Below are 26,247 nucleotides of genomic sequence, written 5' to 3'. Positions count from 1 at the left end.
CGATAAACGATAATATTGTCGGCACCGTTGTATGACCATTTTATACCACTGACATAATGATAATATATAATAATAATTCAAGTACATCCTTTCAAACTGCTAGTCACATTCTCATGTAAATGGCAATTTATCGAGTTCATTTTTATTTATCGTATGATAAGTCAATTAATTGCTTATCGCGACAGGCACACAATAAAACAGTGGAAACAAACATGTGTTTGACTTTCATTAGTGAATAAGACTGTGTGTCCTTTATAGTCTGTGTCCAATATTGTGTATTCGCATATATTGTATATATATCCAATATATATGCTAAGGTCCCGCTGCTGACACGATAGCAGTCATTTCGTGCGCATATGTGTAATTAAACCCATGATATCAAAATCTCACTCCAGCCAGGTACCAAAGTTGGCAACCCTGCTGTATCATGATGGTCGTCTTCCCAAAAACACGTAGGTCGGAGGCGCACCCTGAAGCCGTTTGGGAAAACATGCACTTGTTTCCATGTCTCGATGCCGCAAGACACTCCCTTCGTCTAAACCTTTATATATACAGTCTATGGTCTAAACCTATACATTTGAACTAAACTGCGTATTTGTGACTCATCTGTTCAGCAGCGTCTCGTCTCTCTTGTTTTCAAACGGACAAACAACCCTAAGTTGTATTTGTTGCATCCCGACCATGATCCCGACATAGGGCGATTATTTTCAGTTTGCCCACATGAATCCGAAAAAATAATGATCTCAACATTATAATTAACTTCCTTTATTGTGTGGACACTATTTGCCCATGTGCTATGTAAAGAGACTGTTTTGATGCACAAGAGGAAACTGTAAAAACCTCACTGTAACCTGATTACTAAACACATAGCAGCTGAGTCCTATTTCCATATGGATGTAAAGAGTTTGAAGTAAAATGCTTACCAGATTCTTCAACTGCACAAAGAATCTTACTGTAAAGAATACAACACTGGATCATTGAGTGTTTGTAAAGAACAGAAGTATTTCCAAGAACTTTTTATGTAACTTTTTATGAATACGAATAATTATGAGAATCAACTGTTTCTTCACTTGTGATCTCCAAAGGTTTCTATAAATATTGCACAAAACTATATTAAATAAACTTTTAAATCATTGTTAGGGGGCTAGAAAATTATATAAACACACCCACCTCAAATGTTAATGTTTTTGTATTTGCATTTATTTATTTAAGAAGGGACCATGCATATTATACAAATTTAATTTTGAGTCCATCATGTAAATGTGCAAGATTTGGCCATTTAAACTAATTTGTATTCACAGTCCCTGGCAGGATAATGGCCTTAAAAGAAAACAAGAGCACATAATAGAATAGAATTGGGAGGGATGAAACCCTCTTTAATGGTCACACATGCGCTCTGCACATGTTAAATGTACTTTTGTCATCTGTATACAACAATATTCTAATCAACTTTATGTTGCTTACAGTGTAATTAGTTGTTATTCAATAAAGTTCATCAAAATTAAATCTGCTCTGCATAACAACCAAATAAAACATGTTGGTGTTCCGATCAGTGTTGCTCTTTAATGCCAGGAGGGTCACATAATGAAAGTGTTAGCCACAACAAAGACATTTCCCAATTGTTTCAATGTGCCTGTGGTGGATTTGCACAGTGTGTGTCCCATATTTCATTTACTTTGAGACATTACAGGTTTACCACATTTCTGACATGGCACATTTCCGCCCTACCTGGACTTAAATCTCCAGTGTGGCTCTACTAGCTTGTGCCTTGTAGTGGTCAGGGTTCGGTTCTTTGGCAACACGTGAGGGGTCACCAATCAAAGAATATTCTGCTGCAATCAAACAATCAGTGACTTCAATTTAATCTGCTGAGTGGGCTGATATATGCCAGCTGTGCACTCCTTCTACCATTTAATTCAAACTGTGAAGAGACATATTGTAGGAGAATGCTTTAAAAAAGAAGAAGATTGGTATGTAGCAAAAACATGCTGACGGTCCAGATTCAATAAACCATTGAATACAACCATTGAATTCCAAATAGGAGTTGTTTAAATAAATAAAAAAGACTAATGTTGAAGGGCTGCAGAAGTTTATTCAGTTTTAAATATCTCCAAAAACCTACTCTTCCAATATTCAATCCAATCAAGTCGGATCCAGTATTTGTTAAATGTTAAACACTCTGTCTTAAAGATGGAACCCAGAGTAACTGAGATGGCAGTCGATGACAGAGTCAAGAGACAAAACCTTAAAGGTGGGGTAGGTACGTTTCAGAAACCGGCTCGAGTGCACTAAAATGTGAAAGTACGCAGCCGAAAAGAATCCGCCCCTTCCTTCAGACTTCCTTACAGAGCACCTGCTCCAACACACATGAACGCGCACATGACGTCAGCAGACTGGTGAAAGTGGTCCCCTGTTGCTGGCGAGTCATTGAAGTACTGCTGCAATGCACGCCCAATGAGGGCACGAGATACATTTGTGCGTGCATAGATGGAAGGCTGACAGGCAGGTAGGCCATCCAGTTATTTTAGCGGTACCGGCTCAGATGATCGGTTGTACTTTTTACAGCGCTACGGCTTCCACAGATGACATTTTTTAATGGATTTTTTGTCAAAGCACTTCAGATATTCATTGCTATCGGGATGTTAAGAGCATTCCATGGGGCACAATAAAATGTCTGGATACATAAATTAAGAATATTACTTTGACTCCCTGCAAAGATCATTAAATTATGTATAATCCCAAATCTTTGAAGTAAATCTGCCATTTATCAGCCATGTTGCAGTGTCTGTCTTAAAAATCTACACGTTGCAATAATTTATATTTTAAGAAACAGTTATTGATTTAGTTTGATTTATAATTCGGTGTTCTTTAATCAGGGCACATAGACATATCGTGTACCTCCTCCTCTATATACTTATAGTCTGTTTATTTAGCCGTTTAGGTTTGTAAATTGATGCACAGACTTATGGGAATCTCCTCTTGTTTAGTTTAAGTAACTTGCGGAGTTCTTCAAGGTTCAGTTTTAGTTTTACTTTACTCATGCCCTGTCATGTCCTCTGTAATTTGTATCTGTTGACATTGTACGTGTGTATCCTCTATGTTGGTGACAGGTACAGATATACTGTTTCCTCTTTCTCAGGTGTTGCATCCCATTCTTTACGAGAGACCCTCACTGAGGATGCGATGAGCTTACAGGCCACCGTTCGTGCCTGACAGTGTATCGTTGTCTAATAGTCTTGAATTCTTCTTTCCCAGAGTCCTCCAAGGTTACGAAACAGATGCTTTCCTTTGATGTGCTCACGAATCCTCATTTGATGCATAATCTCTCTCTGTCTGTGATCTCTTTATGTTGAGCCTCTGGCTCCTGGGGTTATGTTCCCGAGGCTGTCTAGCCTCATCCTGACATGGTGCTTTGACAAGAGAATCATAAAGCAGAGGGACTTATCCGGCTCTGGTGATCTTGTAGTAATGAGTGTCTCCTGAATCCTATATCAAAGGCATGTGTTATTAAGGAGTACAACATGATGATGGTAGCATGACTATTGGTTTGTAGCTACCATATTGTCCTGTATGTAAACATTAAAGGAGTGTTTGTCATACAAGCTGTTCATCAATCAGACAGCATTTTGTTATAATGAAATACATTAGTAGGCAAACAATATCGTAATTGTATGTAAAGTCAGTGAACTATCATACTACGTAAATGTGTATTTCCAAGCAGCTAAGGCAATACATGGTAACACTTTATATTAAGATACACACTTTAACCATCAACTAGTTGTTAATTAACATGCATAATAGCAGTATATTGTCTCTTTATTAGTCATTATAAAACACTTATTAATGCCTTATTCTACATGACCATATTCTACAAGTAATAAGCCATTATTGACCGTTTTTCCTCAATAACCCTCTAATTAGTTCTTATTTATTGCAAGTAAGGAAGTTGTTGTACATGAGTTTGGGTCTTAATATGCGCTGCTCAATATGGGCCTAATAAGGCAGTAGTACCACAAGAATAGTAATTCTCCCATAATAACACTTAAGTTAAAGGTGGGGTAGTTAATTTTGGAGAAACCAGCTCGAGTGCGCTAGAATTTGAAAATACACAGCCGGAAAAAATCTGCCACTTCCTTACAGAGCCCCTCCTCCAACACACACCTACGCGCACATGACCAATGAGGGCACGAGATAAGTTTGTGCACAGATGGAAGGCTGACAGGCAGGTCGGCCATACAGTTATTTAAGCAGGGCCGGCTCAGATGATTGGTCGTGCTTTGTACAGTACTACCACAGATGACATTTTTTAATGGATTTTTTGTCAAAGCACTTCAGATATTCATTGCTATCGGGATGTTAAGAGCATTCCATGGAATATAACAAAAAGTGTATCTCGAGCCGGTTTCTCAAATTTACCTACCCCACCTTTAAGTGCTTTGACAAAAAATCCATAAAAAAAAGAAATCATCTGTAAAAAGCACGACCAATCATCTGAGCCGGCCCAGCTAAAGTAACTGGATGGCCTACCTGCCTGTCAGCCTTCCATCTCGTGCACAAACTTATCTCGTGCCCTCATTGGTCATGTGCGCGTTCGTGTGTGTTGGAGGAGGGGCTCTGTAAGGAAGTCTGAAGGAAGGGGCAGATTTTTTTCGGGTGCATATAGTTTCTCCATTCTTACCTACCCTACATTTAACACTTATAGTTTCATGTCTTGTTACATAAGAATAGATCATATTTGTTAAGTGTTATTATGGGAGAATGACTATTCTTGTGGTACTACTGCCTTATTAGGCCCATATTGAGCATATTAAGACCCAAACTCATGTATAACAACTTCCTTACTTGCAATAAATAAGCACTAATTAGAGGGTTATTGAGGAAAAACTCTCAACTAATGGCTTATTACTTGTAGAATATGGTCATGTAGAATAAGTGTTGTATAATGACTAATAAAGAGCCAATATACTGCTAATATGCATGTTAATGAACAACTAGTTGATGGTTAATTTGTGTACCTTAATATAAAGTGTTACCAAATGTCCTTATAATTACATGTTAGCGAAGGACTCATTCACCAGATGGGAACCAAATAAGTATTCCACTTTCGGTAAACATACATTTTTAATATATTTTAATCTTGCCAATCTAACATACCTATAAGCAGCTGAACTTCTCTATAGGAGCTGTGTATTTCAGGATCAAATGGCCCTTAACCGTACAGTATGTTAACCATATGTCCTGAAAACTCCAACGTGTCCACAGTAGCTCATGAAACGGTTTAAAGGTCCAGCTTAAAGGTCCAGCAGTCATGCAATAGCATCACTGCTGATGAGCAGTGACTCTGTCCTGCACACGCCTCAGAGACTGAGGGACATTGCCTCTGTTGAATTGTAAGCATGTCCTGTATCACTGTATTGCGTTTTGCAAAGTAAAGCCTGTTTTTATCAGGACTGGCTTTGAATGAAACTCAAACCAGATGGAAGGATATTGGAGATAAAGGGAGCTGGAGTCCATGTAGGATCAGAACCTTTTGGTAGTATGGGATGAGACACGATGATGTCATGACACGTACGAAGCAGCATGCATGTAGAGCAGTTTAGAAAGTAAAGGCTACTATGATGAAACCTTTAATGGCTTTTCTTTCATTAATTATTGTAATTTCCTCAAAGAGGCACTATTATGCTCATTTGTAGGTTCATATATTCATAAGTATGTTGAGCCTCTATTCTGACATGTGTACATGCTTTAATGTTCAAAAAGGTTTTTATTTTTCTCATACTGCCTGTGCCGCTGCACCTCTTTTCACCCTCTGTCTGAAACCAGAGCCCAGTCTGCTCTGATTGGTTAGCTGGCCGGCTCTGTTGTGATTGGTCAACCGATTAGAGATGTCACAATACAAATAGAGTGCCACAGTGACACGTCCTAAAACCCGGAATTAAGTTAGCTTATTACATGGCTTAGTTGAATACTCGATTCTGATTGGTCAATTCAGAACACGTGACACGTTGTTAATACCGAACAGACAGACCGCTGTCAAGGACTTATTGACCGTTGTTAAGGACGCTCACATCTTCAGAAAGAAGTCCGGTCGATTGAACTGTATACAGTTGGGCCGAAAAGCAAACTGCATGCAGTTTGCTTTTGGAACTGGGACAAGAAAAACTGCGGAGAAGTAACGGGCAGAAACCCTCCTTTTTACGCAGCGGTCCAGACATAGACATCAAACGGCGACACATATTCACTTGCCAGTTACTTTGTCATTAGGGCAGGGATATCTAGATACTTTCCAAGGTTTGACATAATGAATTGTGCTACTTTTAAAGCAAGGAGCGATGTTTTCAAATGTGTAATCAAAAAGCTCCTCAAAAACGCTATCGAAGCCTGCCGTTGCTACGTTAGTTCAAACAGTAACAACGGACTATTTTTCTTCGCGGATGCATGTCAATTTAAATCAATACATACAACTATTTTTTAAATCAATAAAATCATTTTCTAAATCCATAAAAGCATTTCAATTAATATTGGGAGTCATAACGTTACTTTGTTGAGAATGTGGCCATGTAATAAGCGGGATAATGTGCTGCGACGCGGTCATTATGGGGAAAAGAACACCGACAGGCTGATCAGGAGCCCGACGCGAAGCGGAGGGATCTAGATCGGCATGAAGGGCTCCTGATCAGCCTGTCGGTGTTCTTTTCCCCATAATGACCGCGTCGCAGCACATTATCCCTTACATGTTACCACTTCCGGTGTCTTCGACAAAAACCAATGCAGTTTCTCCATAGGATTTTAGAAATAGCTCGAAATAAGGTCTGTTGTTGACACAAATTGAAGAGACGGATCACGTTTTGTTCAGCCGGATAATATCCACATGTCTACCCTACTTTTATAATTTTCAAATCATAAATCTAATCGATAGATTTATGATCGATCAAATCAAAAAGACTGGGATTTTAGCTGTAATTTTCAATATTTATGTCATGTATCAGTATTTATCCTTTATTGTCAACCTATAGGCTTAACATTGAGTCACAGACAACATCTGCCTTATTAAGACCTATTTAACTTGGCATTAAGCTCAGGATCCTATAAAAACATCCTTCACTTTCAACACCCGTTTATGACTAATGTCTAGATTCCTTACGCTCCAGATTAAATGAAGCGGTGCAGCAGGTGAGAAAAGGCATACAGACAGCAGTCAGAATTATATAAATTATTCTGGTCTCTTTTTACTCTGGCATGAAGCCACAGTGCAACACACTCTCAGACGGATCACACGTTTCAAAGCCAGATCAGATTATGGAGCGAACAAGCTGAGAAGCACCCAGAACTAAAAATAATGTGTGCATGCAACACGTGAGATAACATCTGGAGGTTACAGATAAACATAGTAACAGACACCTGCATTTCCCAGAGAGCATCTGATCTCCTCCAGACAGTTTAAAGAACAACACAACCTCATTTGATCATTTTGTGTGTGACAAAAGCAGCTCTTCTTTTGAAGTTGTACAGAGGACCCAGCTTGATTACCATTTGAGATTGAACAGGATCTGGTGAAAGGTAGGAAAGACCGCTGCTGGCAGGTCTCTTCATTAGATCTTGGAGTTGGACTAGATTAAGTATCCAGGGTATTTCTGACAGCGCCACTCTTCTCTGTCCCATTTAACCCCGTGTGTTCCACTTGCACTGCATCTGGGGGCCAGCTGCAGGTCTCGGTATACAGTGCAGTGTGGCTGAGTGTGATTGGGGTCAGGAGCAGGTCTGTCTCATCCAATATGCAGCTGATTGACCAACTCGGAGGTCACCAAAGGTCCAACAAGCAGAGTCCACAACATCCTAGAAAATAAAGTTTTGAATCTTTGTTCTCGATTGGAAAAAAGCAATTGAAGAAAGTTAGTCACAAAGACAAAGAGATTCAGAGCGATTAAGTCGGCTTAAAGTTGACGACATCTCAATGCGGTTGAGTTTTCTGAAAAACAAGAAATGATTTGCTGCCATTTCCAATCAAGTGGAGTTGTTTGAGAATGTGTTCTGCATTTAAAACTCTTTGGTGGAAATAAAAAACATTCCACAAGCAACAAACTCAAAGATTACAAAAAGGAAAAGTAAACAATCATTCTTTTGCTAAAAATGGTTTATTGGACAAGGAAGATTACAAATCTGATCCCTTGGTGGCAACCATCAACCATCTGATTGTACAGTGGAACTCTTAAAAGAGAATCACCATATGGAAAATATTAGCAACCCACGAGAGAAAAAAACACAATCATGATGATGATGAAAATGTAACAAAATAGCAGGACTGTTGAGAGATCTAAAAGCACCACAACTACAAGGGTTAAAAGAAAAATGTACCGGTAGAACAGAATAAATAACTCTGACAAATATAAAGGTTAAAAAATGTTTCCTGGAAGGTTTGGGAAGGTTCGGGTTGCATATCCTTATAAAACATATTTCATACCGATTTGTTTTGCAGACCATTACATGAACTAATGGACCGTTTTAGTGTAGCGTAAAGTCAAGTGTGACAAGAAGCAGGTGTCTGCGTGTCCTAATTCAAACAAGACATCATGTGAAGTCACTTTCAGAAGACCAAGGCACTCGACTTTTACATTAGATACACTGCCACGTGCAAACATACAGTACAAAGCAACTTTCTTTTTAATTTGGACATCATTGATACTCAACATTCATCCCCTTTCTATTCAAATACTGGTCAACAGTACTTTCCATACAGGTCTTGATCTTTGAATTTTTACAGAATGCTTTTCTAACCAGTCATCAGAATATACAAAGTTAGTGAGAAACACAAACATCTATTGTAAAGAAATGTTTAGGTTTTTTTTTTATTACTAATTCAGCAGAATACTGACCTCTCCTACTATATTTCACCATCAGACGGAGTTTAGTTGATTAAAAAAAGTACATAGTTAAAACACGAATGTCGTAAGACTAAAAACAACTGAGCGAAGTAACATGATAGACAGTTGGTGTGAAAGTGACACGGACAGAAGCCAGAGCGTGCTTTTTGACAGAAGATCAGTGGTCCCCACATTAATCCTGGTAAACATCACTGTTTATTTATGTTCGTTCCACCTTTAATCCTTCTCCAGTGATTTATAGTAGTCCTTCAGCACAGCCCAGGCCTTCGGGGCCATGAAGCCGTCGGGGGGATTCTCTCCCTCGCGAGCCATCTTACGCATTCGTGTGCCCGAGATGAAATCGTAGTCTTGCTTGCTGCAATACGACAAAGAAGAAAAGAGTTTTGAGTAACAGACATATTTCAATCAATAAAAAGATGCTTATCAACAACAAAAAGGAGCCAACAATAACCGCCGGCTGCTTTTGAATCAAGTGCAACCAGGCGCAGCAGCCAGCGAGCTAGCATTTCTGCAAATGCAATCCTAAAATGTTTGGCGGGTTATAAGAAAAAAAAAAGTACTTGTGGAATGTGACAGCTGAAATGTATGTGGAGCAGCTACTTATCCCACTATTGAATTACAAAGAACCAATAATATGCTTATAGAGGGGCATTTCTATAAGCACACACACACACACACCTGTCAACAGACCTAGTAACGTTACTACCAGGAACATTATTACATTATTTAGCTAAATCCTAGCTGCTGTAAAGTCGAGCCGCGTTACAAGCAGCCCGAGGAAACCGTCAAATTGAGTTAAGGTCGGCATGATTTAAGCTGATCCCTTCACATTTGCCTAGTTACGCCCCAAATACCGATACTTAGGCTTTGGAGATCTCTACATCCAGCCCACTGTTTTCGTGCGAGAATATTTATATGACTTACATATTTTTTATATGCTAAACAATTTGTGGCAGCTGCTTTAATAGTCCTCACAAATCAGTCTGTGGCTGGAGATATACTGTGAGAATACCACACACACACACACACACACACACACACACACACACACACACACACACACACACACACACACACACACACACACACACACACACACACACACACACACACACACACACACACACACACACACACACACACACACACACACACACACACACACACACACACACACACACACACACACACACACACACACACACACACACACACACACACACACACACACACACACACACACACGACTTTAAGTTCAGAAGAAGTTGGAGTATGATTTTATAATGCGCCTGTGTTTAATGTTTGGGTCTTAACGACACATTGCTTTCTGCCAATGAATCTTTTTAGTTACTACAACTACTAGCTGACATATTGTAATCCCACATGCAGAGCCGTACAATAAAACGTATATAATTCATGTCTTAAAAACCCGTCAAATTCCTGTGTTCATTAAAAATACCGTGTTTGTTTTTGAGATATTCATGCCAGCATATTTTCTAAATGGCTGGGAGGGAACAGGAGGGGCGGAGAAAACCAATAACAAACATCTCAAACAACTTCAAATCAACCATGAAGAAACTAATGATGACACGAGAGCTTAAAGCGTCGGCTACTCTCACTGGAGTCCTTTGAGGAGGTTTAAAAAATAATCTTATTGACTGCAGGAATTAGGAATATCTATACGTCACCCTACTGATAGACATTTGTTTGTATTCCTTATTACATCAATTGTGTGTCATTCTATGAAAGAAAACGTCCAAAATTGCAATTCAGTGAATAAAGAAAAAATCCTGAACGTTAGTTAAAAAAACCCTGTATCATCGTCACTTTTGAGTATCGCCCACTCCTGTAAAACATTCCCCCCCTCCAACCGTCTGAGTGAATGAAGGGACGAAGCTGTGATCGGTTATTAAAAAGTACTGACGGGAAGAATTGTCCGAAAGCTTCTTGTCAAAATCAGAGCACAGATTGTTCCCTCCCTCTGACAGGCGGCTTCTCGCTGCATGTTAAGCTCCGAAACAATATGAACAACTTTGTTTGAAGCGAGCAGCCAAGGACACACTCCATCCAAGAGGCGGGCGAAGAACTGGCACGACTTCATCACATCTTCACTAGCGTTGTTGATAAATGGCTGTCAGAGATAATCAGGACTGTTTCAGACATCTTGTTAGCAGATACGTACATCTATCTCCCTGGAGCTGACATTCAGAGGGTCCTGCCGTTTGTGACGTCACATTTCTAATTGCCATCACATGACGGAGCACATCGTGTCGCTCGGAAACAATAAGAAGTCGTGAAGAAGATCTAGCAGTTCACATTGCGCGAGGTAAAAGAGCTGCAGGCAAATTCTTGCAGCGATACGAGCCATTACACTTTGGAGCAATATTGAGGGGCGATTAGCATTTCTATTCCTCCTGATATTTGGCAAAGTGCTGTAAGCGTGCATGAGAGAAAGGAATGCCATCAATCTAACGGAGTGATGACTACAGAGTACAGACTACAGAGTACAGACTGTGGGAATCCAGTAACCATCTTGCATTTCTTCCTCCAGCTCTCGCCCTAAGATGATATCAAGCCGAGATGCGGATATAAAATACAGAATCGTGTATTTGACTGGAGGGCGGGGTTTAGTGATTTAACGTGACGTTCTGGAATGCTTTTAGTTCATTGAAGAACAGCGAGGCTTTTTTCCAAGTTGTTCTTTCGCACTTGATATGCTGTACAAAATGAGTATAGTTTACATACATCTTGTGACATACACATTAAAAAATATTATTATATTATATATTTCTTTATTATATTAGGGGATACTTTTTGAGGTAGACCGGGTCGTCCGAAAATCGTTCCTCCAGTCTGCATGCATGCCACTGTTTGGGAAAGCCAGCGTTTAGATGAGATGAGCACATTGGCAGCCTCTTTGTGTCGTGAAGTAGTACAAGTTGACATGTGTTGCAAAGTGCTTTGAGGGTTCCAAAGACTACAAAGGTGTTAAAGGTGTTATAACAGGGTGTATGCATTTCCCCATAACGATGTTGCTTAACAACCGGCGTAAACGGAGTTTCGCGCGCCATCAAGCCGTGAGCGTGCGATGTCCTGTTCAGATGACGTCCAATCCAACGGGATGCCATCAATAAACTACACAGACTCACACTACACACCTACGCAGTGATTACATTCAGGCACACTGTAGAACACAACCTCTTTGGACCATTTATATACTTATTGAAAACAAGCTACAAAATGTAATACCTTGGAAAATGCCCTTTAATACTTTTTAATAGCCTTCATTTTCGCTAAATTGATTTATCAACTTTGAATCCTTTTTAAGACCCCGCGGACCCCCCGATGTATGCTACTGTTTGGGAAAGCCAGCGAACCTGAAACTGCTCCAGTTTGTAAGTATGTGTAAATGAGCATTTAGATGAGATGAGCACATTGGCAGCCTCTTTGTGTAGTGAAGTAGTTCAAGTTGACATGTGTTGCAAAGTGCTTTGAGGGTTCCAAAGACTACAAAGGTGTTATAAATACAAGTACATAAACCACTTGCTAGTATATGTTACAAGGTTTTAGTTTTTTTAAGCGCTTCCTCGCTAATTAACTCAATAATAATTTCGACTGACAGTTACAGATGTGGAACAGAAGACAACCAAACGCTACATGATTGATTGATTTTTTTTATCCCAGGAGGAAAAAAGTGCCAAAGCGCGAAACAGTTTTTTCCCTTCCCTGGTCGTGTCAACATGAAAAGTGAAGCGTAGCTAAACAAAGCCTTGGTGGTGCTTCTAACCAAACTATGCTTAACACCACTAAGAGCACTAGATGTTTCCAATCAACTAAACGTGCATCATGGAAAACAAAGCAAATCTGTGATTAGTTTGGCCATATTTAGTTTTCACATTCCTCACCAAACACTTCCTCCCTATAGTTGCATAACTTGCATCAAGGCAGTGAGATTGCATGATTGTAGTTAGTCGTCGTGGGCAGTGTCTGTACACAGACTTTAATTAATGTCAGGGCTCTGTCATTTCTGAGCAACATCAAAGATTGGGATAATCTAGAAAACCTTTAAACTGGGAAAGAAAGAAAAACTATTCCTGTTACTCTTGGCTTGATGTTTTACTGTTGAACGAGACGAAGAGAAATGGATGAAAGCTTTTAAACAAGACAAGCCTAATTAGTTATTTATCTAGATAATTTAATTTAGGTTAAGGCTGCTTCTAATTGGCCTAAATGTGACGTATTACTCTGGAGTCTACTAATAGGCTATTTAATTTAACATGAGTGAGCCCTTCCGCTTTACACTCAAACGGTTCCTGGATTTCATCACCCTAATAAACGTACAGACTATGGGAAGCAAGACGTCAGGCATTTTACAGATGACAGTTATAACACAAACAAGTACTCACTTTTTGGGGTCGTAAAAGTCCATTGCTCTTTTGACCTTGTTGTAAGCGGCGACCTTAAAGGGAACGATCTCCAGGGTGATGAGGCCCGGAGCCATGGTGAGCACCTTGGCGCCATGAGTGGGCTCGTACAGATCCTTCCCCGTGTCGGGGTGCGGCATGCCGGCGGGGTCGCGGCCCACGATGTAGAAGTTGGCTCCGGCCACCATCCGAGATCTGCAATGCCACTGAACCTGTGGGAAAGAAGAAAAGATAGCCAACATCAAAATACCGCTGGGATAGGTTTTGTATTTATGTGTTGTTTCAAAGGCTAGTAGAGAAATACTTTCTTTTTTTACAATGTATTTTGAATGGTTTGTCCGATAGCGTCTTTCTTTAATAATGTTTGGATCCAGCTTTCTGTGGCTAACTTGCTGTGGCTGCTTTCATATCTAATGGTGCCATTTTGAATAGGTATATTCAGTAAGCAGAGCTGGAAAAGATGGGACAGACAAGTCGGGAATCTAAGTTTTAACGTTAGCCGTGTCAGTCATTGTTAGCATAGTAGCTGATTAGCTGTTATTTTACACACAAACAAACACTATAGGAACATGCCAAAAGATAGGGGTTGGAAAGCACTGAGTATGAGAGATGTGCAAGTAGCTCAAGTCTGTAGGGATTTGGCTTGGGAACCGGAGGATGGCCGGTTCAAGTCCCGATCAGACAAAATGTGAGTGTGGACAGGTAGCTAGAGAGGGGCCAGTTCACCTCCTGCCAAGATGTCCTTAAGCAGGGCACTAAACCGGCACTCTGTATTTGTACTGTGTACATATGCTCACACAGTAAAACTGAATGTAATGTACCTACACTTACCATTCTCACTTGTTAGTAGTACTCCAGCCAAACTCCCTCCGGAACTTTCCTTTAGTATAGGCACTGATGTTTTGTGTTTATCATTAATAACGGCTACATCTCTAAATTACTCTTTACCAGCTACTAATACTACTTCCATTACAGTCTTGCCCATGCAATCTGTTAAATCATGTCTTTCGATTCTGAGATTATGCTTTAAAAAAAAAAGACAAGTGGTTTTAGCTCATTGTGGATGTGGCAGGTTTCGGTGTGTCGGTAAAAAATAGGTAATTTTATCGATTCGTTTTTGACGGGGAGAACATAAGCATCATCATAAGCATGATACCAACACTGAGTCTGGCTCTCTAAAGCTCCCATTCGGAGCAACAAATGGAATAAATTGAGGGCCTGACATCCACATCCATCTGCTCCCAATAATTTGGGCTGTAACTTTCAAATTATCCTAAGTGAATGATGAAAAGATTCCCAGCTACACAGCTACGCTCTGTCACACAAAGAGGTTTTCGTAAGGCAAGGGAACACTTAACGGAGCGCCTAGAGACAATTGCAAATCCCCCAGAAATGTGCAGACACCAAGTATATGACAGCCCTCCCCCTGTGTGTATCTGGCATCATTACTCAGAGCTGCAGCCACATGGTGTTCCCTGTCAGTTTTGAGGAACATATTATTATTTGTAAAGAAATCTCAAGCATGTAACCGCAAACACTCCGTTGAACCGTTACCTCAGTTGGCCCGGCATACATCATGGGTGAAGGGAAGATGGCCACAATGGTAGAGTCTGGGTTCAGGACGCCCTCCTCCAGCACCGCGGCGTGCTGCTTCATCCTCCAGGGCAGCGGCACGTCGTCGTCCTTGGTCCAACCTCCCAGCGGGTGCAGAAGCAGAACGGGCCGGCGGTAGCCTCGCTCGAGCAGGCGCTTGTGGGTGTCCTGCATCAGAAGAGCATGACCGTTGTGGACTGGGTTGCGGAGCTGGAAGGCGAATACAGCATCTAGAAGAAGCAAAAAGGAATGTGAGTTTGTTCAACTTTGACCATCAAGCAGCCCAACTACTGTAACCACAGGAAGTGAAGAACTGAATCACACCAGAAACTTTCCTACTCGGTGTCCCTTCATTTCCCCCAATAATTAAACAAAGAAGTGTGTCTTCATCTTATAAGAACAATAAAAGGTAGCAGCTTAAAAATGCTGTTACTATGTAGCAGACTCAAGGGACATCATTCACCATTGTCAAGGGTTCCAACCTTCTGTAGTGGCCAAACGGTGGTACTACAACTTTGGTATCAGTCCGTGACATCATCGGGCCAAAACATACTTTGCCATTCACTAACATTGGAAAAGAGATGTCTGTAAATCAGTGGATATTTATTTTAACTGAATCAACTGCCCAGGACAGACACTTGGATATCCCTTTTTGAATCATTAGGGTCTAAAAGTTCATTTCAAAGTCCATTCATTTGACTGAGCCGAGACAGGAGATTGGAAAACGCTTCATGCGCCAATGAGCAACTTTCCTAGGAATCAACGGGGGCCCGTCCATCCATAGCTCCAGGGTTTTTACCATCACACTAACACAGTAACAGTTGGACAGTGTCAGTTTGTCGCTATGGAAACATACTGAACTTGTTTTCAAACGGTTTTCTTTAATAAACGACACGCATATAGTTTCGTTAAAAAGTTATTAGTCTGTATTTTCTCAAAACTTCTACACCACTACTGTCTCTCTAAAAGTCCTTGGTTCAAGATGACTTTGCCGTTTTATAAACAACCGAACTTGGCCCATACCTGCGTTCATTTCTTTAAACTTCTGTTTCAGCTCAGTGGGCGTCAGCCGGTACTGATCGAGGTCGTCGTGCCAGTAGATCTTATCCAGAACCTGCAGGTCTCCCCCGACCAGCCAGTCCCCACTTTCCATCACCATCTGAAATAGGAATCACCGCGATCGTGACAGGGAACACAACTCAAACATAATCCAGACTTAAGACACTGCGGTCCATAAAAGTTCACCGTGCTGGAACCAGGCCAGCGTGAGCTCTAATAAAAAAGAAAAAAAAAGAAACCCGGAGTTATGACCCAGTTGCAGCTAGGGCACACTGGCATAACTCAGAGTCACCTTGTGTCGTTAAACAGTCAACAAGACTCCTGCATGCCCACTTCCCTTCATTTGGCCACGTCTACTAACTTTGTTTCTATACCAGAACAGAGACATATGAGGTTGTATTTCACAATAAAACCTGCTGATGAGCTTCATGGAGAAGTGTTCCCTTCCAAGAGATTCATCCCACATATCACAGAAGTGCTCAGGAAGGCTGCTATTGATTCGGGCAATATCTTGCGCCCTGTGGCATGTATGAGACCGTAGCTAGCGTTACAGAAAAGACCGGTCTGTGGGATGTTAATTTGATACAAAGTGACAATTCTTTACAGGCTCGGTAATAAAACAAGCATGGCTCCAGCTCAGGGGAGAGAACTCAAAACAAATGCCACAAATAAAACATGAAGTGCGCACGCATTGGGAAGAAGACTTATTGTAAGTAGATAACACAAAGATGTGACTTACTTCATTTATCATGTGGAAATATGCAACAACAAAATAATTCTCTTTGATCCAGAGACCCACCACAGGCTGGTTTCAGTTTAAGCTGGCAAAGTAGACATAGAAATCAGAAAGTGGTCAGCAGTAGAGGTGTCTACGTGATTTGATCAATAACAATTTGGCGCTGTCATAGGAAGCTTTTAGAAACAAGTCTGAAAGGTGATTAGTTTTCCAAACTTCAATTAATCCAATACGTCCACTGCTGGCCCGAGAAGAGTCGTGATATAAGCGGATCACTCGTATTCTTTGGAGAGATCAACAGAGCCATTTTTGTACCTCAACATAAGTCAATCGAAAATATACGTCTGCGTGGAAAGATCAAAAGAGAAGGTCTACACGTACACATGTGCTCTGTTTAAGCGCTATAAGTGCCCCCAGGACTTCACATGTGAAAAGAGCCCTAGCCAAATAAACACACTACACCATGGTTTCCGATGAAGGGGGCTCCTGTCTGACTGACAGACAGGTAAACAGGAAAAAGTGGATTAACGACATATAATATGGAGCAGGTCGTTTCTGAGCGGAAAGAGACAAGGTGAAAAAAAAAAAAGCTTAACTTCCAGGGCAGAGGTGTGCTGACAGACTGGCTCCGGCGCGGGGAGTTAAACATGCACTTATGTATACATACACACACTCTTTAATGAGTGACACCTTAATCATGGCAAGCTGAACACACATGTTCAGCTGTGACGGGTCAGAGTGGATACAGAAGGAAAGTTGAGGAAATACAGGGGTTGAAGCATCAGGTGTTGAAAACGGAGAGTTATGGAACTGATTTATGAAACTGGCTTCCGATAACGTATTACCAAGCCAGATTTAATCAAGAACAAGGTGAGACAAAAACGATATCGGCTGAGGTGGAAAATTACTTCGAAGCGCGTTGAAATATTGAGACAGCTGCCGTCTGGATTTTTAGAGGCACGGGGCTTTAAAATGAGCCAATGAGGTTTACACATAATCTGACCCCAGAGGGTGAAATCACTAAATACCTCAGAGGTTAGCATCAGTTTTGTTTTTCACCTTTGCCGTGATACACGCGGCCAACCAACTGTATTAACAAATGGATTTAAAATGAGCCAGACAGAGGAGCAGCTTTTGAAAGTAACCTTCACTTCCAGTCAACAGAGATGGATTTATAAAAGTCAACGTGATGACTATATCCGTCTGTAACACCAGACTGCTCCGTTCGTTTCCAGTTACAAGCCAGTGACACTTTTCCGCAGGGTGAGCAGGATCATTCCGGGACGTAATCTCGCCACCGAGTTTACCTGAGCCCCAGCGCAGTCGATAGGAGACAGATGGAAACAATTCTGGGGTATATTTGGAGAACGGTTGGGTGAGCGGAAAGGTGGAAGCTGGCAGCGGTACAATCTCAAAGCAGAGACTCCAAATATAACACCTGCAAAATGAGGCTGGACCAGAAAGATCAAGTGATTATACTGGGCGTCCTGACAAGAGTGTGAGAAAAGATCTTCCACCTATTCAGTCTTTCCATAAGTGTGGAAGAGGCCAGCTCGGATCTGTGTTCGATCAGCGCCGGAGCCAGGGAGGCAGTTTGCTTTCACATGCCGAGTGTTTATCAAACGGCACACTGAGACACACTGTCTGCAGCTCTGTGCTCTAAACACTCGGGGATTCCAACATATTAGCCTCAAAAAGTTTGAAGAGTTAGAATAATGACTTGTACCTTGATGTAGGGGTGGTCCTTGCACGTGGTGCCCCACTGGCGAGCGCACCGTTCTTCTTTGCGGTGTTCATAAAACTCGGGGTTGCGGAGGATGGCCACTCGCTTGCCCTGGTAGACCAAAGCCATGGCAGTCACCCCGTCTAAGCGCTCTTTATCTGCAGTGGACAACGGCAGCACCACGGGCACCGACAAGTTGATGACACCACCTAGGGAAATTAAAAACCATGAATATTTTTAGTAGGGGACAAAGCTTATTATGAAAAGACAAAATACACAAAGTCTGCAACAAACTGTTATTTTTACTATCAAACAATCTGCCAGTCTAAAAGAAAAGGTCATTAGTACTTCCCAAAGTCAAAGGTTGCATATTTGAATTGCTTATTTTACTTGATTAGTTTACTACCAAGTATACTTTAGGGATATAAGGCTAAATATATCCATTTATCATGACTGGGAAGAATGTCAACTCCCCACATTTTTGTAGCTAAAACGAGAGAATATAGACATTTGCTATCAGGCTGATCAACAAATCGAGAATTGGTGGAAAAATACATGGAAGTTGCAGATTTTATTATCTTGGGATTTAAGATCTAAATGGGTCTCTGTGAAGTTCATGACCACTACTGGCATGTTGGAGCAACGTGTTTGTGAGTATGCCCCCGTCATATCATGCATGCTCAGAGTGGGCAACGCAATACAAATTCTGAAGCTTTTCCAATGATCGGCAATTGGTGGGAATAACACCACAAGAAGTGAAGCAGGCAACTGGAATCAAACATTGATATAAACATTGCACCGTTTCAAATATGTTCAAAAGATTGTCTCTACAACTGTTACTGGGGGAGTACATAATATTCAAAGTGATTGTTAAACCTTAAGGACAGAGGTAATGTTTTATTGGGATGTAAACTGAACTTTTGTTTGTAAGAAATTCCACAGGGCCTATTTTATAGTGGATGAGGATCCTAGAAAAACAATGTAAAGGATCCCAATGCAAAGCACTGTGACACTCAGAACAGATATCCTACATAAAAGGCAGGTTAAAACGTTCAAAGGTTAGTATACTCAATAACACAGCTCAACTATTCTGATCAAGTTTCCATTCTGCACCCCTTCAGGCTAAAGGGGGGGGGGGGTATACAGCTTAACTACAGGCTACAGTGAGTTTTAAAGGCTGCAATTTAAGAAGAAGAGAAAAGTCCCCTCTTAAGCTAAGCTGGAGCTTGACCCTTTCCCTTTCTATAAGTTGAGCTGTGCAGTGACAGCGCTCTGTCGGAGGCTTCATTCTGCCTTCCAGGTTAATGAAAACGTTTGGACACGGCACGCTTTTCACATCACATCAGATCAAAAGCAGTGGAAACAGGAGGGAAAGTTGACTGTTGCTGCCCCCCCCCCCCTTGACTCTCTTCTCGTCCCCTCTGTCACAGTGCAGAGCGTACAGCTGGTTTCAATAAAACACAGCAACAAGACTGCCAAATGTCTGAGAGACAGAGACACACGCTTGCATTCTGGCCCGTGTTTATTTGTGCAGACTATTTGATTAGTCAGACGTGCAGTTTTCAGCTTCCCAACCAGTGTTAGTGTTATAGGCGATCAATCCTTTCACTGTGATATCATTCTGTCGAGTCCCAGTGAGGAAGGGAAAATGGACAAATGGTGGTTTACGGTAACAATCAATACGGAAGCTTCTTCTTCTGTGTCCCTCTTCCTCCAGGCAAACAGGAAAAGTGGAATCAAGGCTTCTTACATCAATATATATGTCTGCCCTTTGGCAGCTCAGATTCTCAGGCTAGCTATCTTCCTGAGGAAAGAGGTCAAATCATTAAGTTGTAAAAACTTGGTTTTATCTTTAAGTGAGGAGAGCAGTCGTGATATATACCGATACACATCTTAAAATTAAATACAGGCTATATCGAGTGCCACAGTGACGCGTCCTAAAACCCAGAAGTAAAATCCTTCCGGTTCCTTCAACAAAAACCAATGCGATTTCTCCATAGGATTTTGGAATCATACATCTATCGATCATAAATCCATCGATTAGATTTATGATTTGAAAATTATAAAAGTAGGGCATGTGGATATTATCCGGCTGAACAAAACGTGATCTGTCTCTTAAATGTGTGTCAACCACAGACCTTATTGCCAGCTATTTTCCAAAATCCTATGGAGAAATTGCATTGGTTTTTGTCGAAGACACCGGAAGTGGTAAAATGCTAATTTACTTCTGGGTTTTAGGACGCGTCACTGTGGCACTCTATTATCTGTCAATTTATTCAATGTATTTTTGTGTGAAGCAAGACATTTCGTATTACAACACACAACTAAGGTTTGAGTGGTCCTACTAGCAATAACAACTAAATTGACTTTCTTATAGTTGCTGTAATAACACCATGGGACTGCACCAAATGTGATATATGCTGTCGGCGTTTGCGTAGTGCCAAAGAAAACAAGGCCTGTCTGAGACCTTTGGTGTTCAACATTATCAGTCTTAAAATGTTGCTTCTAAATCGTTCCTGAGCATATGAAAGAGACATTATGCCACCTTATCGAGCATTTCTTTAGCATGTCAGCTCGCAAGAAAAAAATGTTCAAGCACATCCAACAGTAAAAAACATACAATGCAAGGACACAGGGAAGGAGTATTTAGTAAAGTTGGCTCCATTTTTATCAGAGAAAAGTAAAAAAGAAACACAAAGAGCTACAGCTGACAGACATTTGAGGTTAATAACACAGAAGTCATGTGTCAAATAATAAACACAAGAAATGTGTTCTGATGTCGAGAATAAACCATTTTGTGAGAACTCATCTCCATCTAGTGCCTTTCCCAAGAACAGCAGCTCTGACTTTTTCCTTTAAAATAGTAAATGCCATCTTACCGTCCAGCAGACAGTCGAAGTGAAGACACTGCAAATACTCTCTCTCTCTCATGAAGCCGTTCAGAGGAGTGGCCCAGCCTTCAGCCAGCACCTGCACCCACTGCATGTCCACCTGAGGGTCACACACACACAGAGGTTTACAAGGGACCAAAAACGTATGCAGTTCAAATTAGTCGGTGGAGAGATAAATAACACATTTACAGATCATAGAAAGGCTACAAGTAGTTATTTAGATGAATTCCTTTACCTTCCCAATCTGTACAGCAGGCAGAGTCTCTGCATCAGCTTTAGCCAGGTCCAGTTTGTTCTCCTGCGCGTACAGCTCTTTCACATCATAAGAAGCATCAACAGGAACTATATCCTGCAGGACAATCAGATACGGGTTTATTACCAGCTAGGTTCACACGTACCAGGAATTTGACTAGGTGGCGTGTTGCATACATAAAAGTAACAACAACAAAAGCACACACATAGCGAACTATATTAAGAACACTGTAATAAAAAATATAGTTATATAGCAATACAATAAAGCAGTAACATTGAAATAGAATGAAATACATTATAGAATATATAGAGAGAGACGTGAACGTAATATTACATAATGAACAAAACAACCTACAAATTCTAGACTTACTATTCAGAAAAATTATTATTGATTTACATGATGCAGTTTGCGGTCACATCTACATTCATTCAAATATGAAACTGCACTGCCCCCTAGTGGCTCATAGAGTAAACCTATGGTCTAGACTCAAATAAAATTATTAATCCCCATGGGGAAATCCAGTGGTTTAACAGCAATAGGGTAAGGATGAAAAACAGGACAGCACAGATTCACACAGATTTTTAAACTAAATCCAATGAAAAGTAAGAGTAGTGGGGTAAAAAAGAGAAAAGACAAAGAGAAAGTAGAAACAAAGGAGAGCTGCTAAACAGTTTGTTATAGTCACACACATATTCTTTCAAGTAAAAATAGCCAATAAACACCAATGGTAGCTGATTTTAAATTTGATACACTTATACAGGGGCGCGGGAAGGGAGGTACTGAGGGCGCTGCAGCACCCCCTAGCGGCAGGCAGGCGGAACTCCTCTGTCTGCAAATTAGATTTTTTTATATATTTTTTTTTATTTCATTTCATTGTGCCTGAGATATATTTTATATTATATATTATTATTCAAATGATAATTTTAAACTATATAATAAATTATTTAGCTTCAGGGAAGAAAAATAAAAAAGATGTGGAAAAAAAGCGTTTTGTTAGTTTTTAAAACTAACAAAACGCCCTTTTTTTCACGCACAACACAAGTGACAAGTAACTGACATGGCACAAAAAGGTGTTTCGGAATTGTATCTCACTAAAAATGCTAAATCTGCTAAAAAGATTGAATTAGAAGATGCAGGGGCAGGACAATATTACGCAGAATCTGTGTAATATGTAGCCAGGAATTAGCAATGCCTTGATAGCCTACTTCAATGAATGTCAATTCCACATTGTTGGTAAAATAATATTTTACATCTTAATAGTGTGTGTGTTTGCGCTTTTGGGCATGCTCTATAGTTCCCGTCATAGCGTGCACTGGAGTCCATTGTCATGCACTGTGTGTGTGGTTTTTCTCGGTGTATCTCAACGTCACCCCCCCCGTGCATAATTAGCACATCGGACAGCACCTCAGCACCCCCACTCAAAATACCTTCCCGCGCCTCTGCACTTATATAAACCATATCATGCTGTATCCTCCGGCGCTCACCCTCTCCTGAAGCAGGTCCACCAGCTGCTGTATGCAGTCGTTCACGCTGCAGGAGTCGGTCTTCAGCACCAGCTCTGGAGCCTCCGGCTTCTCGTACTCTGAGTCTATCCCTGTGAAACCTGAGGAAATAAAGACGAATAAATGCCCAGTCTGAGCTTTGTCTTATTGGCAAAATATCAGTTTATCAACATGAAAATCTTAGGTTTGTTCTTTTTCCATTATTGGATGGATTTGAAATGGACACTGTATGAAACTGATATCCTGTTGAAGCAGTTTGAAATCTATTCTCTCAAAAGTACTCAAAAATGACACAATAAGAAACTACTTGTTGCCGTATTCTTATATCAAGAATTACAACACAAGTAAATGTAGCAGTTTAGAGTTTGCAGTCAGAAAATTGCCATTTGTTAGAAAAATAAAGCAGAATTATTCTAGGGATTACAGTGAAGCTACAGAGAACAGGTCAGGACTGAATTCCATCTCAATGACGAATAATGTTTCAACCAAAGACAGAATGAAAACTCGAACAAATGGCAATCCGATGTACAGATATGACACAACTCAGGAAGCAGTGAGATCTCTCCCCTGAATGAACCATAGCACAATTAACCACAATGTGATAAGATACTTCCTCTGACAGTGATGCATCAGTTTTAGGTCACCGTCATGTCTGAGTATTTTTACATGTGAAACATTTGTACAAACATATATAAAAGTCTTGGAAATTATAGTATTTACATGTTAAATATTCTCTTTTACATTTGCATTCATAAAAGAAGTATCATATGTAATTTCAATATGACTGTCTTTAAAGTCAAAGCAATATGTTAATAATCAACAGTATGAAACCATAATGCACCTCTTATCTCCCCGGCTCTGGCTCTCTTGTACAGCCCTTTCACATCCCTCTGCTCACACACATCCAGTGGAGCATCCACAAACACCTCAAAGAAAGGAAGCCCTGCCGCCTCATGGATCTTCCTGGCGTTGAGGCGGTCCTGACAGACAAAACACACATTGAGTTACACACATGACTGGCTTACATAAAGTGTGAGGAATACAAAGCATGGCTCATCTGGATTTGTTGTAACTAAACAGAAATATGTGTAATGATGGATTATATCTTAATAGAAATTCAAATAACATAATCACTGCAGATATTTTTATCTTCAATTATTATTTTCGAAACTTAAAACTGATATTGAATTGTTTCATTAATCCCTGACATGATCAGTAATGGCATCATTATCAACAAAGATCCATTCGTAATTCCAAAACATCCAAAAATTTTTACACAAGGCCAGATCTCATTCAAATGTGGCTCAACAAAGATTTGATAACAAAACAACCGATACATTTCATATAAGGTCATGTAAGGTCCGACCATATGTATCCCTGTGTTATCTGTTCCTCTCGTAAAGCGCTGATGCTCTCTCTGCAGAGTCACTCACCCTGCCGTAGGGAGAGATGAAGCTGGCGATGCAGACCAGCCCAGCATCAGCAAAAAGCCGAGCCAACCTCAGCGATGCGTCTAATGTTCCGCTTCACGGGTCCTGAGGGCTGAAGCCTAGGTTTTTGTTCAACCCCTGGCGGATGTTGTCCCCATCTAGTGAGTAGCAGGGAATACCGTGACACACCAGGTACTCCTCCAGTGCCATACTCACTGTGGTCTTACCTGCACCCGACAAACCTTGAAAAAGCAAAAAAATCTGCATTAAAAAAGCTAAAAGATGTACAGATGCAGAAAGGACAGCTTAATATTACATACCTACCGCTCAGCCAGACGGTACACCCTCTGAATCCTCCTCCTGTGGCCCACACCTGTCCGCCAGCTTGTTTCGACTGACATGATGAGCTTGATAGGTGACATTAGTCGCACGTGCATTCCTGAAATGATACAGATGAACTTTTCATTCAGCCTTCTTAAGGTGCAAATATACAAGTTCAGAAAAAAGACTCAAAATAAAAAGAAAGGATATCAACATTTTTAAAAATAAAAGTGGCGTGTGATAAAGCTTCCTTTGATGTAATTGAAGAGTTTATCGCCGGCCACAAGAGGGCAGCGTCACTGCTGTCGCTGCCCGGATATGCCGTGCTTTGACCCGGTAGTGCTTAGCGGCCATTTTAGTTCACATGTTGTTCATTCACATCCGCCTCGAGTTGAGACGTTCATCCACTCACTCATGTAAGACTGTTTCCACTACTGTTTAGTGTGTCTTAATATATGTATTTAATATATGTGTATTGGTCATGACATGCATGTATGTAATACTTTGTCAGCTTATCCTGCGGCATTGCTCTGTTTCAGGGTGTCGTCATCTTTGTCAATAAAGTACCAAGACTGACATTGAGGAGTGTGTTTCTTCATGACGACACCATGGTCATTGTTGGATGCCCTGTCCCCGGCTGCGAGTTCGAATCCCAAGATTTGTCTGAAGCACTCGTCATTGCTATATTGACGATTCATGGATTTAGCCACCAGCACGCAGCGCCTGTCCAATGGCCGCAGCTAGCCCATGGCCCCAGCCCAGGCCCCAGCCCTAGGCCCCAGCCCAGGCCCCAGCCCAGGCCCCAGCCCAGCCCCAGCCCAGGCCCCAGCCCAGGCCCCAGCCCCTCACCGGCCCGAGACTCGATCGGCCCAAAGTTGATGTGGGCGTGTCGATTAGAGGAATGGAACGTGTTCATCCGCCGATGGGACGTATTCCGCGCCGGCTCAGGCATAGGGGATGCCCAGGCCCCCCTTCCAGCTGTTTCAGTGCGCTGGACCTGTACTTGGAGACAGGCCTGTTGAAAAGCCGCTCCCGACGCCGCTTCCGGACCCTTGCCAGACCTAATCACCGTCATGCGTTCCCTAGCTGTCATCCCAGTCGCTACATCGTCCTGCGCACCGAGCTACTTCAGCTCCGCCATGAACGCGATGAGACATTCCGTGCATTCGCTGCCAGAGTGGGGGGTAAAGCATTAAGACATGGTGCATATAATGCGGTATGCGAGTGTAGGTAAGGACGTGGAATATAACCGACCACATCATCCGTGATGTTCTGCTCAATGGCATTTATGACTCGGACATACGCCGCGAGACGCTGGGACACCTGACGTCCTGGTTAAGCCAGTTAATAACGTAATTGCACTCGTCGAGAACAGAGAGATGGCCGTAACGCTCTCACCGTCGTCCCTCCCTATCAGCCATGTCGTCATTCCG

At 41.3% G+C, this 26,247-nt stretch overlaps 1 protein-coding gene across 1 annotated transcript; it reads right to left on the bottom strand.

The window, feature by feature from the left end:
- Positions 1 to 8,116: 8,116 nt before the first annotated feature.
- On the bottom strand, positions 8,117 to 25,413 carry papss1 (3'-phosphoadenosine 5'-phosphosulfate synthase 1). Its single transcript, XM_071204079.1, is given in 13 exon segments — positions 8,117 to 9,237; positions 13,289 to 13,518; positions 14,861 to 15,129; positions 15,923 to 16,058; positions 18,421 to 18,626; positions 21,297 to 21,408; positions 21,544 to 21,657; positions 23,046 to 23,164; positions 23,905 to 24,043; positions 24,497 to 24,735; positions 24,818 to 24,875; positions 24,878 to 24,932; positions 25,382 to 25,413. Coding segments are annotated over 13 exon segments (1,848 nt in total). The 3' UTR covers positions 8,117 to 9,098.
- Between the last annotated feature and the right edge of the window lie 834 nt (positions 25,414 to 26,247).

This window comes from Pseudochaenichthys georgianus, chromosome 1 (assembly GCF_902827115.2).
Source record: "Pseudochaenichthys georgianus chromosome 1, fPseGeo1.2, whole genome shotgun sequence".
NCBI classification, from domain to species: Eukaryota; Metazoa; Chordata; class Actinopteri; order Perciformes; family Channichthyidae; genus Pseudochaenichthys; species Pseudochaenichthys georgianus.
The sequence above is the reverse complement of the archived record's forward strand: the minus strand, read 5'-3'. Positions and strand labels throughout refer to the sequence as shown.